The 17,623-nt window shown below is 43.5% G+C and overlaps 1 protein-coding gene across 1 annotated transcript in view; it reads left to right on the forward strand.

Moving 5' to 3' along the window:
• LOC135548450 (nectin-3-like protein) overlaps positions 1-9,204 on the forward strand; it is a 59,628-nt gene extending 50,424 nt beyond the window's left edge. Inside the window, exons 2-6 of the mRNA XM_064978066.1 lie at positions 752-1,099; positions 1,976-2,275; positions 2,516-2,633; positions 2,770-2,921; positions 6,588-9,204. Coding sequence (XP_064834138.1) covers positions 752-1,099; positions 1,976-2,275; positions 2,516-2,633; positions 2,770-2,921; positions 6,588-7,288 — 1,619 coding nt within the window. The 3' untranslated portion in view covers positions 7,289-9,204. The remainder of the gene's footprint in view (positions 1-751; positions 1,100-1,975; positions 2,276-2,515; positions 2,634-2,769; positions 2,922-6,587) is intronic.
• Positions 9,205-17,623: the final 8,419 nt, after the last annotated feature.

The following is a 17,623-nucleotide window of genomic DNA, read 5'->3' on the forward strand; positions in this document are numbered from 1 at the left end:
CTCCGACCCCACACTTACACACACACACACGCGCGCGCACACACACACACACACACTATTACACCCAACATGATAAATGTTTATTGATAGTGCCTCGAGAGGAGACTATGATTATCTTCAGATGACACACGCATGAAACGAAGAGATCTAGTTGGTGAGGTCACCCTTGAACACTGGTTTATGTCATGGGCTTATATATGGTTTGAGGACTTTATAAAAGAGAGTCCAGCTGTAATGAATGGTGTTTGGCTCCACGTGTGTGTGTGTGTGTGTGTGTGTGTGTGTGTGTGTGTGTGTGTGTGTGTGTGTGTGTGTGTGTGTGTGTGTGTCGTGTACTCCTGTGTGTTTGTAAGAGATACTGCACCTGCTGCTGTTGTTGTAGTACTAGCAGGTTGTCCTCACATGTCCTCCTTACCTATTCACAAACACACACATATTCACAAGCTGTGCATGTGTTTCAGTTTTATTGTTATTATGGTAAATGATGTGATTCTGAGACCGATGGAGTTCCTTTATTGCCATCATCAGTGGGCATATTGAATGTACAGCCATACACATTACACACACCCACTTACAGGCTTATGTTTCACTGCCCAAGTACAACTGTTAGGATTATACTTAATAACTTAACATATTCCCCCACTGCTTTTCTCTCAATGTTACCGCTAACAGTAGTTCTTTAGAAATAATTGGAATGAACTGATCTTTGATGGTGAAACTATTCATTCTTTGTTTCTCTCCCTGGTTCCAGGTGTGGGGGGCAGTCAGGTGTTGGTGCCCCAGAAGGTGAGTGCTGTATTGGGGAAGAACGTGACGTTGGGCTGTAGTGTGGAGGTGGAGGCCAACCTGAGTTTTACCCAGAGTTCCTGGGAGCGCCGGCTGCCCACAGGCTCGGTGACGGTGGCGGTGTACAACCCCGTGTTCGGTATCTCCATCCCCCCGGACTATGTTCGCCGCCTGTCCTTCCGCTCACCCTCCTCCCATGACGCCACCATCGTACTGGAGGACGTGGGCTTCACAGACATTGGAGTGTACACCTGCAAGGTGGCCACCTTCCCCCTGGGCAACACACAGGCCTCCACCACTGTCAGCGTGCTTGGTAAGAATGTGCATGTGTTTGCTTGTGTGTGTGTCTGTGTGCAACACACCTTTTTGTAAATGTATGTGTGTGTTTGTCTGGCTAATAGTGTGCTTGTAAGATTCTGAAATGTAATTCTGTATCTTAGTAAAGTGCCTCTTGTAAATTGAATGAATAATGCATACCAATATTCTGGGGGAGAGACATCCTACTCACATCACTGAGACGGAGGGAAAGTGGTAAGACAAAGTGGAAGAGGAAAAAAGAGAAGGGGGAGAGTGAGGAAGGAAAGTGGTGAGAAGGAGAGATTGGAATAAGGGTTGGTCGATGAAGTGGCGTTGCAGTGAGAAGTGTCATGGAGATTTGCTGTGGGGTAAACAGTATGACAGATGGGTACAGTTGCGAGAATGAGAGGAGGGGTGGAGGAATGGGAACGAGGGAGCAAGGGAGGGGTGTAGAAGAACAGGGTACTATAATTAGAGCTAGAGGAATGCGGGGGGCAATAAGGCGTGCGGTGTGTGTATGTCTGTAGCACAGTTGAAACGTCCCTCTATTTTAAGGGATCTCCTGGGAAGGGGTTGGATAGATGGATAGATCTATCATTCCAGGCAAAGCTATGGCTTTATATATATCTATACACACAAACACACACTTTTGGAAAGGTTACAGGATGTCCCTGAGCTGCTACTGCATAGTAGGAAAGGGGGGATACTAGGGAGATGGAGAGAGTGGCAGAGGTGGACAGAAATTAACAAGAGCTTGGTGAATGACTGAAATAGGGTGTGTGTTTGGAAGCTCTCCCAGACTCAAGAACTCAACTCTACTTCCCTAGTGGCTACTGGAACTCTGACTAAACAGTACAGCTCTTTCTCTCCATTTCTCTCTCCTCTCTCTCAGTGGAGCCCAAGGTGTATGTGTCGGCTGGCTCGGTGGCTCTGATCGATGAGGGCAATGAGACGGTGGTGGCTACCTGCATCGCTGAGCGGGCCCTCCCCCCTGCCGAAGTCTCCTGGGAGACGGACCTGTTTGGCCATTCAGAGGTGACTATGCAGGACGAGGCCAACGGCACCACCAGCACCCAAGTGCACTACCTGTGGCAGCCGACCCGCCACGTCCAGGGTCAAGCCCTCACCTGTGTGGTGCGCCATCCTGCCCTGCACACGGACTTTAGGATACCCTACCAGCTCAATGTGGAGTGTGAGTCTCTCTCGGTCTGTGTGTGTGCGTGCGTGATTGAACACGAGTCCCACAAGACTGCCTTTTTTGTTCACAATCATTCACAGATTAGTCATGTCTATCATGATGGAATTTAGACAGATTTAACTGATTCACATGTCATTTCACACCATTTTTCTCTTTTTGTGGGAAGGAGGGGGGGGGTGTGTATGCTTTTCCTGTTGCTATATATGTTAATCCTCCTGTGTCTTGTCTCTGCAGATGCCCCAGACATTGTGGTGGTAGGTTATGATGGTGACTGGCACGTGGGCCGCGAGAGCGTCCTGCTGACTTGCAAAGCCAAGGCAAACCCACCAGCCCACCACTTCAGATGGATCAGGTTTGTGAGCGTGTGCGATCGGGTTTTTATGTGTGCACAAATTTGTTCACACTGCAGATTGAACATTGAACCAGTGTTTGTGTATAATTGTGTCCGTCTTTCATTTTGTGTTCTTGAATGTGTGTGTGCATCCCAGACTGGACGGGGACATGCCAGAGGGGGTGGAGATACTGAACAGCACGTTGCTGTTTCTGAGGCCCCTCCAAAGGAATGACTCTGGAGTCTACAGGTGTGAGGTTGCCAATGCCATCAACCTACGCAGCAGGGACCTGCGGATACGCATACAAGGTGAGAGGGGAAACGCTGCTGAATATGCACACAGCTTGCTATTGCACACATTCTCCCTGTTTCTCTTGGGGAGAACTTGAAGCTTTCAGTGTAGAGAATACCATGGAGATGAGTCTTGATTTATCTCAATGGACAAAACTATCTCTGTGTCTCTATGGCTCTCACTACTAAACACTTCACTTATAACTTTTTTATGGTTTTGAAACAATGGTATATTTTTCCGAGGATGAATCACATTTAAACACACACAGAAACACACATGGTTCATCCAGCATTTCGTCATTCTAAACCCTAATCCATCTAAGCTTGAGGGTGTGTCAGTGTTTGAAATGAAGCGAGCTGCCACGCTGTATTAGTGCAGATTATTTCTGGTCCTCAGATGTAATAGTCTTAATTGGAGCCTGATTAGTCTTGATTAGGTCTCCAGATGTTCAACAGGAGAGGAGAGCTCCCTAGTTCTCTGGCCAAAACCATCTGTCTGTCTGCTCATCCCTAATCATCATCTCAGACCACTAACTCACTCCAGGCTTTGTCGCCTGTCCCCTGTTGTTCCCCTGGCCTGGCATGTGTCTGTCTCTTCTGTGCAATATGAGCACCATGTCCCTGAGGTTTTGTTAACCCCCTCACCTCCCTCGGCTCATAAACCTTTCGTCTCTTCCTGAATTAAGCTTTCAGTATGACTACTGTACATTTTTTTTTTATATATTATTTTTTTTTTTACCTTTTATTTTACTAGGCAAGTCAGTTAAGAACAAATTCTTATTTTCAATGACGGCAATCTCAATCTCTCTCTCTTTTTTTCACTTTCTCTTTTTCACTCTCTTTTACTCTCTTTTACTCTGTGTGTGTGATGCAGTGAAAGGCAGAGATGTCCCAGATTTATAAAATATTCACCAGCTCTTTTCAACTCTTATTTATTAAACATATATTTTTTTTTTGCTTTTCCCTTTGAGGGGAGCTCTGTGGTTTTGTGTGTGGTGTGTGTGTGTTCTCTGTGTGTGCGCTTCTGGGTAATGTGTTCCGCTCTTGTGTGTGTGCTCGCCCACACGTTCGTGCAGTTTCTCTGCATGGAGTCGGGACAACGTCATTCTGTTGGATCTGAGAGTCTGATATCTCTACAGAACCAGGACTGGAGTGTTATTTTATGTTGCTGTTTTAAGAACTTCACAACATCACTGAACACTTTTAGGGGAAACCTTTCACACATGTGCAGTCCTAATCCAATCACAACCACAGCTAGGGTTGCAAAGGGAGGGTATATATCACTGGAACATTTCTAAGTTTAACAGGAAACTACCAGAATGTTGGTATCTTTCATGGATTTTATGTAATCTCTCACAAGACATCTAGTGGCCCTTTTGGGTACTTCAGGTTATCACAGGCATCTAATTATCTCTGGCCTTCTGCATGGCCTTATCACATGTAAAATTATATTAAATCATTGAACTCAGCAAGTCCGGACAGAAATACCAGCGGATGGAATAAGGAGAGCAGCATGTCTCATCTGTTGATGTAAGGTGCTTGATCATGGTTCATCTGGCCTAAAGAACATTATAGGGAGCATGTGAAGATCTGGATCAAGTCAACACAGGGAGTGTCCAAATCACTTTTTCAAACTGACTGAACTGTAAAAGAGTGATTCGCCATTTTGCCCATTTCGTTTCCCTGAACCACTCCCTGACATTTTAGTAGTCCTTCCCATCTCTCCAAGACCCCTAACGTCTTGGTGGTCCTTCCCATCTCTCCAAGTCCCCTAACATCTTGGTGGTCCTTCCCATCTCTCCAAGTCCCCTAACGTCTTGGTGGTCCTTCCCATCTCTCCAAGTCCCCTAACGTCTTGGTAGTCCTTCCCATCCCAAGTCCCCTAACGTCTTGGTGGTCCTTCCCATCTCTCCAAGTCCCCTAACGTCTTGGTGGTCCTTCCCATCTCTCCAAGACCCCTAACGTCTTGGTAGTCCTTCCCATCTCTCCAAGTCCCCTAACGTCTTGGTGGTCCTTCCCATCTCTCCAAGTCCCCTAACGTCTTGGTGGTCCTTCCCATCTCTCCAAGTCCCCTAACGTCTTGGTGGTCCTTCCCATCTCTCCAAGTCCCCCAACGTCTTGGTGGTCCTTCCCATCTCTCCAAGTAACGTCTTGGTGGTCCTTCCCATCTCTCCAAGTCCCCTAACGTCTTGGTGGTCCTTCCCATCTCTCCAAGTCCCCTAACGTCTTGGTGGTCCTTCCCATCTCTCCAAGTCCCCTAACGTCTTGGTAGTCCTTCCCATCTCTCCAAGTCCCCTAACGTCTTGGTGGTCCTTCCCATCTCTCCAAGTCCCCTAACGTCTTGTAGTCCTTCCCATCTCTCCAAGTCCCCTAACGTCTTGGTGGTCCTTCCCATCTCTCCAAGTCCCCTAACGTCTTGTAGTCCTTCCCATCTCTCCAAGTCCCCTAACGTCTTGGTGGTCCTTCCCATCTCTCCAAGTCCCCTAACGTCTTGGTGGTCCTTCCCATCTCTCCAAGTCCCCTAACGTCTTGGTGGTCCTTCCCATCTCTCCAAGTCCCCTAACGTCTTGGTGGTCCTTCCCATCTCTCCAAGTCCCCTAACGTCTTGGTGGTCCTTCCCATCTCTCCAAGTCCCCTAACGTCTTGGTGGTCCTTCCCATCTCTCCAAGTCCCCTAACGTCTTGGTGGTCCTTCCCATCTCTCCAAGTCCCCTAACGTCTTGGTGGTCCTTCCCATCTCTCCAAGTCCCCTAACATTCATGATTCTATTCTAGACATCCCTTCCCCCCTACGTATCAGTGCCTTACGACATTCTCAATGACAAAGACATGTTTCTCTTTATTTGAAATGCTCAGCATAAGCGCTCCATAAAGTCTTCATAAGCACCCATAACAGGCACATAATAATCATTAAAGTGTTCATTCGACCTGATTTTAATGGCGGTAGCTACAGAATGTCGTGATTGATTGTCCCTCTAAAGCTGATCTGTGCAATACGGAACAAATCTTCTCTTCCTTCTTGCAAAGATTTACATGGCAAGGAAAATAGTGTTGAGTGTCCATGACTTACAGTTGACAGTGTGTATGTCATGCAGTGCCAAAGGTTGTCGGCATAAGTTATATGTGGGCATTGAGTTCAATTCATGATTGTTTTAAGAATTTGTTTTTGCTTTGTAGAGAACTTAGTTCCTAATCACCCATCTCTGGTTCCTAAACTAGTAACATCTACATCCCTCTGCCTTACCTTGCCTTTCTTTTGTGATTAGTGTAATGCTCACTCTCACAGTCTCTGGTTTTCTACCGATCAGGCTGCCGCCCATTTGGATGCTCTAAACTGCATGGGTTTTTTTTGTCTTTATTGTCAATTTGTATACATTACCTCAATCCCGAAACATCAAAACTTAATTTACCACATCTATATGTTTTAAAGGTTACTTCTAACCTCAAGTGGTCTGTCAAGAGATCTAACAACAACATACTTTGTTCAGATAACATGTCAATGCAAACCTGAGGCTGGTATGAGCACGTTGTTTTAGATGTAGTACTGTTTTGTAGTTTTCTCATGTCTACCTATCCCCTTTCAGTAATATGCTGATGTAGTTGGCATTGACATTCTCTACTTTTCTGTCTGTCCATCCCTCCCTCCCTGACTCTCTACTTCCCTCCTCCCTGCCTCCCTCCATTAGATCCTCCCACCACCTCCATGCCCTCCACCACCCCTGCGCCTGTCCTAACTGGCTCTGCCTCCTCCTCCACCTCTGTGGGAGACAAGCAACGGGTCCTCTTCACCTCCCCCACCCTGGCAGCCCTGCCCCCTGCCAACCAACTGGGCACCATCGTGGGCGGAGCTGTGGGCGGAGCCTTGTTCCTCCTGCTGCTGCTAGTGCTGGGCGGGGTCTGTTACCTCCGACAACGACAGACCTTCCGCGGGGACTACTACACCAAGCAGTACCTAGGGCCTTCAGACATGCAGAAGGTTCCTCCACAGCACGAGCTCCACCCCTCCAAGCCTGCCAATAACGTTTTTGTAGACAAGGACCGTGAGGAGTGGGGCGACCGCGAACGCAACCACGAGCGGGACCGCGAGCGCCTCCACCTGCATCCAACATCAACAACCATCATGAACAGCCACAACCACAGAGAGCCAGAGCGCCAGTCCAATGGCCGCACGAGGGCGACAAGAAATGGAGAACACCATGACCACGACCACCTGCGTAGCTACCCCAGCCCCCACCAGACTAGCCATACCAGATACACTGCCCCACCACACCCGCTGAGTAACGGTTCCCCCTACTTGTCGGATGACTGCTATGACAGTGGGGCCGAGGGGGACTATGTCTCTCATATGGACGGCTCCGTGATCTCACGCAGGGAGTGGTACGTCTGACCCCACCACCACCACCAGGCACGCTACCCTGCCAACAGACTCTGCCACCAGAGAGAAGAGAGACAACGCTGCAGAAATCACAGGAGGATTTCATACATTATTCAACAAAAGAGAATACTCACACGTTCTGCCTCTCTCTCTCAAGCTGTCATGCATTTTGGCATCATATCCTTAGTTCCCTCTCTTTTTCAACATGGTTTGTCATTTCTGTTATTTTCTCTTGATTTTGATCGTCATCATGGAAGGTGTGTGGATTGCCTAGCCACACTGTGGACATGCCTTCATTCTGCACTAGAGGGCAAATCTGTGTTTACTAGCTAATGTGGGGAGGGGAGGCTTTCCCCAAAGAAAGATTAAGTAGGAAGGGGAGCGAGAAATCAAAAAGGGAAGAGTATTTCTGGCACATACAATATTATTTGGTACAGTACGTGGACAGCATGGCTACAAATCACAACAACATTATACCTATTATGTGCTGTCCCACACACGTGTGTGTGTGTGTGTGTGTGTGTGTGTGTGTGTGTGTGTGTGTGTGTGTGTGTGTGTTGAGTACCAGTGCCAACTTTGTCAGTAGATGCTGTCATTGCAGCAGGATGTCATAGGCTAGAACTAAGTCTGCAATGTTATGTATTAGTGAGGTGGTCTGTCTCACGGTCTCAGATAGCGGTACCATAATGATAACTAATGAGTTAGAACTAGGTTTTAGTTAACCTTTCTCGTTTTTTCATGCAGTGATTTTCAGCCCTATATAGAATATTAAAAAAATATGACAGATGAGGGGACGGCTGTATATTGTAAGAGGAGTTGCATGCATTCTGTAAGCACCCTCTCCTCTTTAATTATTTGTGCTTTAGTATGCATTAATTTATAATCTGAAATGCCTGTAGTAATAGAATACGATTAGTAGACTGCAGGGTCCCGTGTAGCTCAGTTGGTAGAGCATGAGGCTTACAACGGCAGTGTTGTGGGTTCTATTCCCACTGGGGACCCGTATGAAAATATATGCACTCACTACTGTAAGTCACTCTGTATAAGATCATCTGCTAAATGACAAAAAATGTCAAATGTAGACTTTATATTTATGGCTGTCTAGAAAACAGTGAATGGGGCATAATAATTGTTGCTTCAGTTTTGTTATTTCCTCTGTAATACAGTGAAGTAAATGGAGAATATTCATGGTTCTCTGTCGTCTAGTGAAATTTCCTCTGTTACTCACTGCTCTGGGTTCAGTTATGTGACCGGTGCCTTATCCCAGGAGAGTAGTAAAGTAATTTAAAAAACAATGACAAGTGCAAGGTCTGTTTGGTCCTCTGAGAGATTTGTTTGTTGCCTTTGTTTTCTACTTTTTTTCACTGTGTTTTGATTGAGGGATTCTTTTTGTGCCATATCCTCTTTCCTGTTTTCTGTCTCTAAGCCATGAAGTTTGACGATAGCATTATTTTTGCTCACATAATGAATGACATTTGCAACGTCTTCAAGTTGCAAAACACCTGAACAAAGCTGATGTAAGCTAAAAGGGCGATAATTTAATTATTGCACAGTTCCTATATGTCCGTTTTCGGTTAGGGCAGCACCGTTAAGTGTTAATGGTATATAAGAAAATAACGTCGGGGATTTCCAGATTCCAGAATGTTTTGTTTAGTTCTTGTACAAAGTGAGAGAACGGAGAGTGAAGCGCACTAGTGCACCTCACCAGGGTCCATCTCCAACCGTATTTCACATTCTCCTTGCAAGCACCTTCATGTTATTCATGTTTGTTTTGTATACAAAAGAAGAGCTAATGTAAGAAAAGGAAAAAAAATAATGCAGGAAAAAAATTGAAAATAATCACATGCTGTATCATCTACGACAACAAGCATTATTTTGTAAATCTTTTTTGAGATATTTTTGTTTTCAATAAAGCACCTTTTTCTGTGTCTCATTTCCTGATTGATCTGATCTCCTAGACTGAAGCCGCCCGCATCACAAGCTCCCTCAGGCTGCTACTTTACTCTCAAACTGATTATTCTCCCTGTGCTCTTCAAAGTGACGTCATCTCTAGCTCAGTCACTCATTGTACAGCCTGAGCTCCTGTGAATCACTGGCCGCTTTCGCCATTTCAGCCGACTTTAAAGGCTTGTAGAGACTGACGGATCTACAAATCACCTTTCATTATAGATGACTACTCAATATTATTTCTAGATCAGTCAGTCACAGTACAGCTGTGATCCAGCATGTTGTTGATGCTTTCGAACACAGTCATTGTGCGCACACACTCCATATCGTGTCACTGTCGCTAGCCAGCGTTTCAATATGAGATTTTTTTTGCTCTATTTGACTGCTGCCCATCTTTCTCTCCTCCCCTGTCTTCCTCAGCCTCTCTCCACCTGCTTTTTGTAGAAGTTAGCAGAGATCAAGAAGCCCCCTCTTGTCTTGTCTCTCTCCCCTCTCTGGTTCTCTTTGACCTCTCTCATCTGACTTTGTGACAGAACATAAATTGCCCCCTGCTCCCATCTACAGCTTGTCTCCTTTGTGAATTCCCCCTGTGCATCTCTCCCAGTGTCTCACAGCTGGTGAAATCAAACAGTGTTTGTCTGCCCCCGAGTCTCCCCTCTCTGAGCCATTGACTCTGTCCCCATGGCAACAGTCTTATCTGGAGCTGGTGACAGAGGCAGGCTCCCTCAGGGCTCCACCGCCTATATCTGCACACCGAGAGAAAAAGAGCGGAATGGAGTGAGGGGAGAGCAAGGTTAAAGGGGCTGTTGAAGAACATTAGAGAATTGGCCATCAGACATGAAATTGCCAATTATGATAAGCTGCCTGTTGTATAGGAGGGTGGAGAAATCACGTCATTGTGACCTTGGCATTGTGTACAGAGCCTTCAGAAAGTATTTATACCACTTGACTTATTCCACATTTTGTTGTGTTACAGCCTGAATTCTAAATGGACGAAATGAAATGCATTCTCACCAACCTACACACAATACCCCATAATGACAAAGTGAAAACGTTTGCAAATGTATTGAAAATGAAATAAAGAAATACCTCATTAACATAAGGATTGACATCCTTGAGTCAATAGATGTTAGAATCATCATTGGCAGCGATTACATCTGAGTCTTTCTGGGTAAGTCTAAGGGACAGATCGAAACGTACAGGGTTGATCCAACTCTAGGTGCCCAAAAAGAAAAAATGCACCCCCACTCCTCAAAGTTGCAAATATTTTCACATGACCCTCTTGTACTGTTAAATACATTGAACACCGTCCCCCCCTCATATAATTAACTAAGCATGTTTACGACCATAAATGACAACTGTAGGGACCCTGTGTTTGTAAACGTGGATATCAACTTTGATGTCTTTCTCTGCCAGTGCACCACACAACCAATAAACAAAGCATACTGACTTCGGGCACTTCAATATCATGGTTTGCGTTTTCAAGACCACAATATGGAAGTCTCGAGAAACAGAAAATACATCCCTCCCTACCTTGTAGGCTTACCCAGTATCGAAGGCTTGGCTTGACAATCTCCAAATGACATTCACCTTTTTAGATGCCTATTTCCATTCATCAATTGGGCGCTGCACAGTTTGGATTGATTCATTGATTGATTCTACTTGTCAGTAAATATAATATATATATATATATATACACACCAAGATGTTTTAAAGTGACCAGGATTGCACAATAAATTCAGGGACTTATTTCCGTTGTGGTCCCTATTTTATTTTTACGTAAATACATATACAATTACATAGATACAGACACATTACAGAGATAGAGATGAAAAACTGCTCAACCTCCAGATGAGTATGAGGGGGGAGTTAAAGTACAATTCTTACAAGCTTGTTTGGTTGGTAGCTTATTCTTTAGATGTTTGGGCTTGGTGAACCATGATGTGAAGGCATAATCAAAGTGACAATGGAATAGCGCACTTCCCAGAGTCTTTAGGGTGTCTATAGCAAGGTTTTCATCCAATTGAAGATGTCTTTTCATGTGAATATTCTAAAATCTTCATAAAACAAAGTTTTCTTTAGGAAAATTTGGCACTGGAAAACACACATTTAAATTGACCGGACATTCGAGAAATGTAATGGACATCCATATGCATTCAGATCCAACCAGATCAATAAACAAGGGATGTTGGCCAAATGAGCCACATTTACGTGTCCTTAAAAATATTCTAGAAACAAATGACAAAAACACTATTCATTCATTTATGTGTAGCATAAGCAAAACTTTATAGCCTATTTTTTTTTTGGGGGGGGGGGGTTATATTTGTATATATTATGGATCCCATTCAGCTACTCTTTCTGGGATCCAGCTAAATTAATTAATTTTAAAACATTACAAAACATTCACAGATTTCACAACACACTGTGTGCTCTCAGACCCCTACTCCACCACTACCACATATCTACTTTACTAAATCCATAGTGCGTATGCCACTGTGCCAATGTTTGTGTTACTTCACAGTCCCCAATGTTCCAGAAGGTGTTTTTTTATCTGTTTTTTAAATCTAATTTTACTGCTTGCGTCAGTTACTTGATGTGGAATAGAGTTCCATGTAGTCATGGCTCTATGTAGTACTGTGTGCCTCCCATAGTCTGTTCTGGACTTGGGGACTGTGAAGAGACCTCTTGTGGCATGTCTTGTGGGGTATATATGGGTGTCCGAGCTGTGTGCCAGTAGTTTAGACAGACAGCTCGGTGAATTCAACATGTCAATACCTCTCATAAGTAAAAGTAGTGATGAAGTCAATCTCTCCTCCCCTTTCAGCCAGGAGAGATATTATTATTAGCTCTCTGTGTACATCCAAGGGCCAGCCGTGCTGCCTTGTTCTGAGCCAATTGTTCTGAGCCAAGTCCTTTTTTGTGGCACCTCACCACACGACTGAACAGTAGTCAAGGTGCGACAAAACTTGGGCCTGTAGGACCAGCCTTGTTGATAGTGTTGTTAAGACAGACTTCTAATCTTAGCTACTACTGCATCAATATGTTTTGACCATGACAGTTTACATTCTAGTGTTACTCCAAGCAGTTTAGTCATCTCAACTTGCTCAATTTCTACATTATTTATTACAAGATTTAGTTGAGGTTTGGGGAGTGTTTTGTTCCGAATAACATGCTTTTAGTTTTAGAACAATTTAGGGCTAACTTATTCCTTGCCACCCACTCTGAAACTAAATGCAGCTCTTTGTTGAGTGTTGCAGTTATTTCAGTCGCTGTAGTAGCTGACGTGTATAGTGTTGAGTCATCCGCATACATAGAAACTCTGGCTTTACTCAAAGTCAGTGGCATGTCGATAGAAAAAATGCAAGGAGCCTGAACAGCTACCCTGGGGAATTCCTGATTCTAACAGGATTATATTTGATAGGCTTCCATTAAATAACACCCTCTGTGCTCTGTTAGACAAGTAACTCTTTATCCACATTATAGAAGGGGGTGTAAAGCCATAACACATAAGTTCTTCCAGCAGCAGACTATGATCAATAATTTCAAAAGCTGCAATGAAGTCTAACAAGACAGCCTCCACAATAATTTTATCATCAATATCTCTCAGCCAATCATCAGTCATTTGTGTAAGTGCTGTGCTTGTTGAGTGTCCTTCCCTATAAGCATGCTGAAATTGTCAATTTGTTGTTGTCAATTTGTTTACTGTAAAATAGCATTGTATCTGGTCAAACACAATATTTTTCAGAAGTTTACTAAGGGTTGGTAACAGGCTGATTGGTTGGCTATTTGAGCCAGTAAAGGGGGCTTTACCATTCTTGGGTAACTGAATGACTTTAGCTTCCCTCCAGGCTTGAGGGCACACGCTCCCTAGTAGGTTTAAATTGAAGATATGGCAAATTGGAGTGGCAATATTGTCTGCTATTATCCTCACTAATTTTTCATCTAGATTGTCAGACCCTGGTGGCTTGTCGTTGTTGATAGACAATAATATTTTCTTCACCTCTTCCACACTGACTTTACGGAATTCAAAGTACAATTCTTGTCTTTCATAATTTGGTCCGATATACTTGGATGTGTAGTGTCAGCGTTTGTTGCTGGCATGTCATCCCTAAGTTTGTTTATGTTGCCAATGAAAATGAAAAAGTAATTAAAGTAGTTTGCAATATCAGTGGGCTTTGTGATGAATGAGACATATGATTCAATAAATGAAGGAGCCAAGTTTTTTTCCCCAAAATGTCATTTAAGGTGCCCCAGGGCTTTTTACTATCATTATTTATATAATTTATCTTTGTTTCATCGTTTAGTTTCTTTTTCTTTAGTTTAGTCACATGATTTCTTAATTTGCAGTATGTTTGCCAATCAGTTGGGCTGCCAGACTTAATTGCCATACCTTTTGCCTCATCCCTCTCAACCATAATTTTTTTAAATTCCTCATCAATCCAAGGGGATTTAACAGTTTTTACAGTCATTTTCTTAATGATTGCGTGCTTATTAGTAACTAGAGTAAGTAGTTTCATAAATGCATCAAGTGCATCGTCTGGTTGCTCCTCATTACACACCACAGACCAGCAAATATTCTTCACTTAATCAACATTTGAACCACTACCAAACGTCTTGTATGACCTCTTTAACACTGTATTAGGCCCAGCCTTTGGAAATTTTGTTTTCCTAGAAATGGCTATTATATTGTGATCACTACATCCTATGGATTTGGATACTGCTTTAAAGCAAATTTCTGCAATGTTAGTAAAAATGTGATCAATACATGTTGATGATTTAATCCCTGTCCTGTTTGTTTTATTTTTTTATTTATTTTTTATTTCACCTTTATTTAACCAGGTAGGCTAGTTGAGAACAAGTTCTCATTTGCAACTGCGACCTGGCCAAGATAAAGCATAGCAGTGTGAACAGACAACACAGAGTTACACATGGAGTAAACAATTAACAAGTCAATAACACAGTAGAAAAAAGAAAAAAGGGGAGTCTATATACATTGTGTGCAAAAGGCTTGAGGAGCTAGGCGAATAATTACAATTTTGCAGATTAACACTGGAGTGATAAATGATCAGATGGTCATGTACAGGTAGAGATATTGGTGTGCAAAAGAGCAGAAAAGTAAATAAATAAAAACAGTATGGGGATGAGGTAGGTGAAAATGGGTGGGCTATTTACCAGTAGACTATGTACAGCTGCAGCGATCGGTTAGCTGCTCAGATAGCAGATGTTTGAAGTTGGTGAGGAAGATAAAAGTCCCCAACTTCAGGGATTTTTGCAATTCGTTCCAGTCACAGGCAGCAGAGTACTGGAACGAAAGGCGGCCAAATGAGGTGTTGGCTTTAGGGATGATCAGTGAGATACACCTGCTGGAGCGCGTGCTACGGATGGGTGTTGCCATCGTGACCAGTGAACTGAGATAAGGCGGAGCTTTACCTAGCATGGACTTGTAGATGACCTGGAGCCAGTGGGTCTGGCGACGAATATGTAGTGAGGGCCAGCCGACTAGAGCATACAAGTCGCAGTGGTGGGTGGTATAAGGTGCTTTAGTGACAAAACGTAACTACCATGATAGGTTGACTGACATCCTGATTCAGGTTGCAGGCACTGGTTACAGTTTGAAGTTTTTTCCTGAGTGGGCAGCTTGATGATAGCCAGACAATATTTAAATCACCAAGAAAATACAGTTGAATTCGGAAGTTTACATGCACCTTAACCAAATACATTTAAACTCAGTTTTTCACAATTCCTGACATTAAATCCCAGTAACAATTTCCTGTCTTGGGTCAGTTAGGATCACCACTTTGTTTTAAGAATGTGAAATGTCAGAATAATAGTAGAGAGAATGATTTATTTCAGCTTTTATTTCTTTCATCACATTCCTAGTGGGTCAGAAGTTTACATCACTCAATTAGTATTTGGTAACATTGCCTTTAAATCATTTAACCTGGGTCAAACGTTTTGGGCAGCCTTCCAATAGCTTCCCACAATAAGTTGGGTGAATTTTGGCCCATTCCTCCTGACAGAGCTGCTGTAACTGAGTCAGGTTTGTAGGCCTCCTTGCTCGTACATGCTTTTTGAGTTCTGCCCACAAAATTTCAGGGCTTTGTGATGCCACTCCAACACCTTGACTTTGTTGTCTTAAGCCATTTTGCCACAACTTTGGAAGTATGCTTGGTGTCATTGTCCATTTGGAAGACCCATTTTGCGACCAAGCTTTAACTTCCTGACTGATGTCTTGAGATGTAGCTTCAATATATCCACATAATTTTCCCCCCTCATGATGCCATCTATTTTGTGAAGTGCACCAGTCCCTCCTGCAGCAAAGCACCCCTACAACATGATGCTGCCACCCCCGTGCTTCACTTACTTTCCACCATAATTTGAAAATAAATTCATAAAAAATCCTACAATGTGATTTTCTGGATTTTTTTCCCTTATTTTGTCTGTCATAGTTGAAGTGTACCTATGATGAAAATTACAGGCTTCCCTCATCTTTTTAAGTGGGAGAACTTGCACAATTGGTGGCTGACTAAATACTTTTTTGCCCCGCTGTATGTTAATATGGGCTATTTTTAGCACTTTTCTGGGTTGCTTGATTGTTTTTAATGCTTTACTGGGAAGCGTATCAGAGGTAGACTTACTCATGTTATTTAAATTGGAGCTGATAGAACAGGGTGAGCTGAATAAAGTGGTCTTCCTACTATTGCACACCACCTGTGCTAACAGTGTAACTCTATAGGCTCATGATTACTGCTTACAATAGCTGTAGGATCAACAGATGTATTCGGTGCAATTAGGGGTACATAAATTAAATGACTTACATTGTGTTTGCCAATGCCCCTAAGATCATGTACATTTGATGCAGCATTATGGGGCGGCAGTGTAGCCTAGTGGTTAGAGCATTGGACTAGTAACCGAAAGTTTGCAAGTTCAAATCCCTGAGCTGACAAGGTACAAAATCTGTCATTCTGCCCCTGAACAGGCAGTTAACCCACTGTTCCTAGGCCATCATTGAAAATAAGAATTTGTTCTTAACTGACTTGCCTAGTAAAATTATGACGACTCATTGTAACAATGGTAGGGATTAACTGAGCTGGTCTCGGATCCTTTTACCAGTCATTGTTTCAACACAGCCTTGAAATGAAAGGACAGTGTCCAGGAGCCAAGATGATTTGGATGGACTCCGTCATTCCTGTCATTCCTGGACTCCGTCATTCCAGAGTGTCTTCTGTTTCCAGAAGGTGTCAAAGTTATCAATACAAGTGCCTAGAGCAGAGCTACAGTAGTCTGTAGCAAGGTTTTAGGCTGCTTTCCTAAAACAATAATTGTCCACCTCACAGTTCAGCTGTCAAATATTTGAACACTAAATGTATCAGGGCATTGCATGCCAGGTTTAGGTGCAAGACTTAGATGTCAACTGTATGTTATTCATATTTTAATAAATATATACAGTACCAGTCAAAAGTTTGGCCACACCAACTCATTCAAGGGTTTTTCTTTATTTTTACCATTTTCTACATTGTAGAATAGTAGTGAAGACATCAAAACTATAAAATAACACATATGGAATCATGTAGTAACCAAAGAAGTGTTAAACAAATCCCAATATATTTTAGATTTTAGATTCTTCAAAGTAGCCACCCATATGTGTTATTTCATAGTTGTGATGTTTTCACTATTATTGTACAATGTAGAAAATAGTAAAAAATAAAGAAAAACCCTGGAATGAGTAGGTGTGTGCAAACCTTTGACTTGTACTGTAAATATATAGCCTATGTAAAGGAAGAGAAGCTTCAGCCTATCCCCAGAGAGATAGAGATATGCCGTTGGCATGCTACAACACAAACATGCATTTATTTTGTCAGGTGACTACTGAATCTGCTATAGAGATATAGACGTACAGAAGGAGGGTCATTTGTACATTTTCGATCCAAATATTTTGTAGAAAGATGAGCATTATATTGTTTGACTATAGTAGTAACTGGTAGGCCAGGTAGCCTCCCGAGTGGCGCAGTATTCTAAGGTACTGCATCGCAGTTGCTAGCTGTGCCACTAGAGATCCTGGTTCAAGTCCAGGCTTTTGATGCAGCAGGCCGTGTATGGGTGTCCCCGAGGAGGGTTTGGCTGGCAAGGATGTCCTCGTCCCATCGGGCTCTAGTGACTTCTGTGGCGGGCCGGGCGCATGCAAGCTGACACAGTCGCCAAGTGTACGGTGTTTCCTCTGACACATTGGTGCAGCTGGCTTCTGGGATAAGTGGGCAGTGCGGCTTGGTTGGGTTATATTTTGGTCACATGGCTCCCGACGTTCGCCTCTCCCGAGTCCGCTCAACATTTAACACCATAGTACCCTCCAAACTCGTCGTCAAGCTCGAGACCCTGGGTCTCGACCCCGCCCTGTGCAAC

The sequence above is a fragment of the Oncorhynchus masou genome, chromosome 11 (assembly GCF_036934945.1).
Source record: "Oncorhynchus masou masou isolate Uvic2021 chromosome 11, UVic_Omas_1.1, whole genome shotgun sequence".
Taxonomy (NCBI): domain Eukaryota; kingdom Metazoa; phylum Chordata; class Actinopteri; order Salmoniformes; family Salmonidae; genus Oncorhynchus; species Oncorhynchus masou.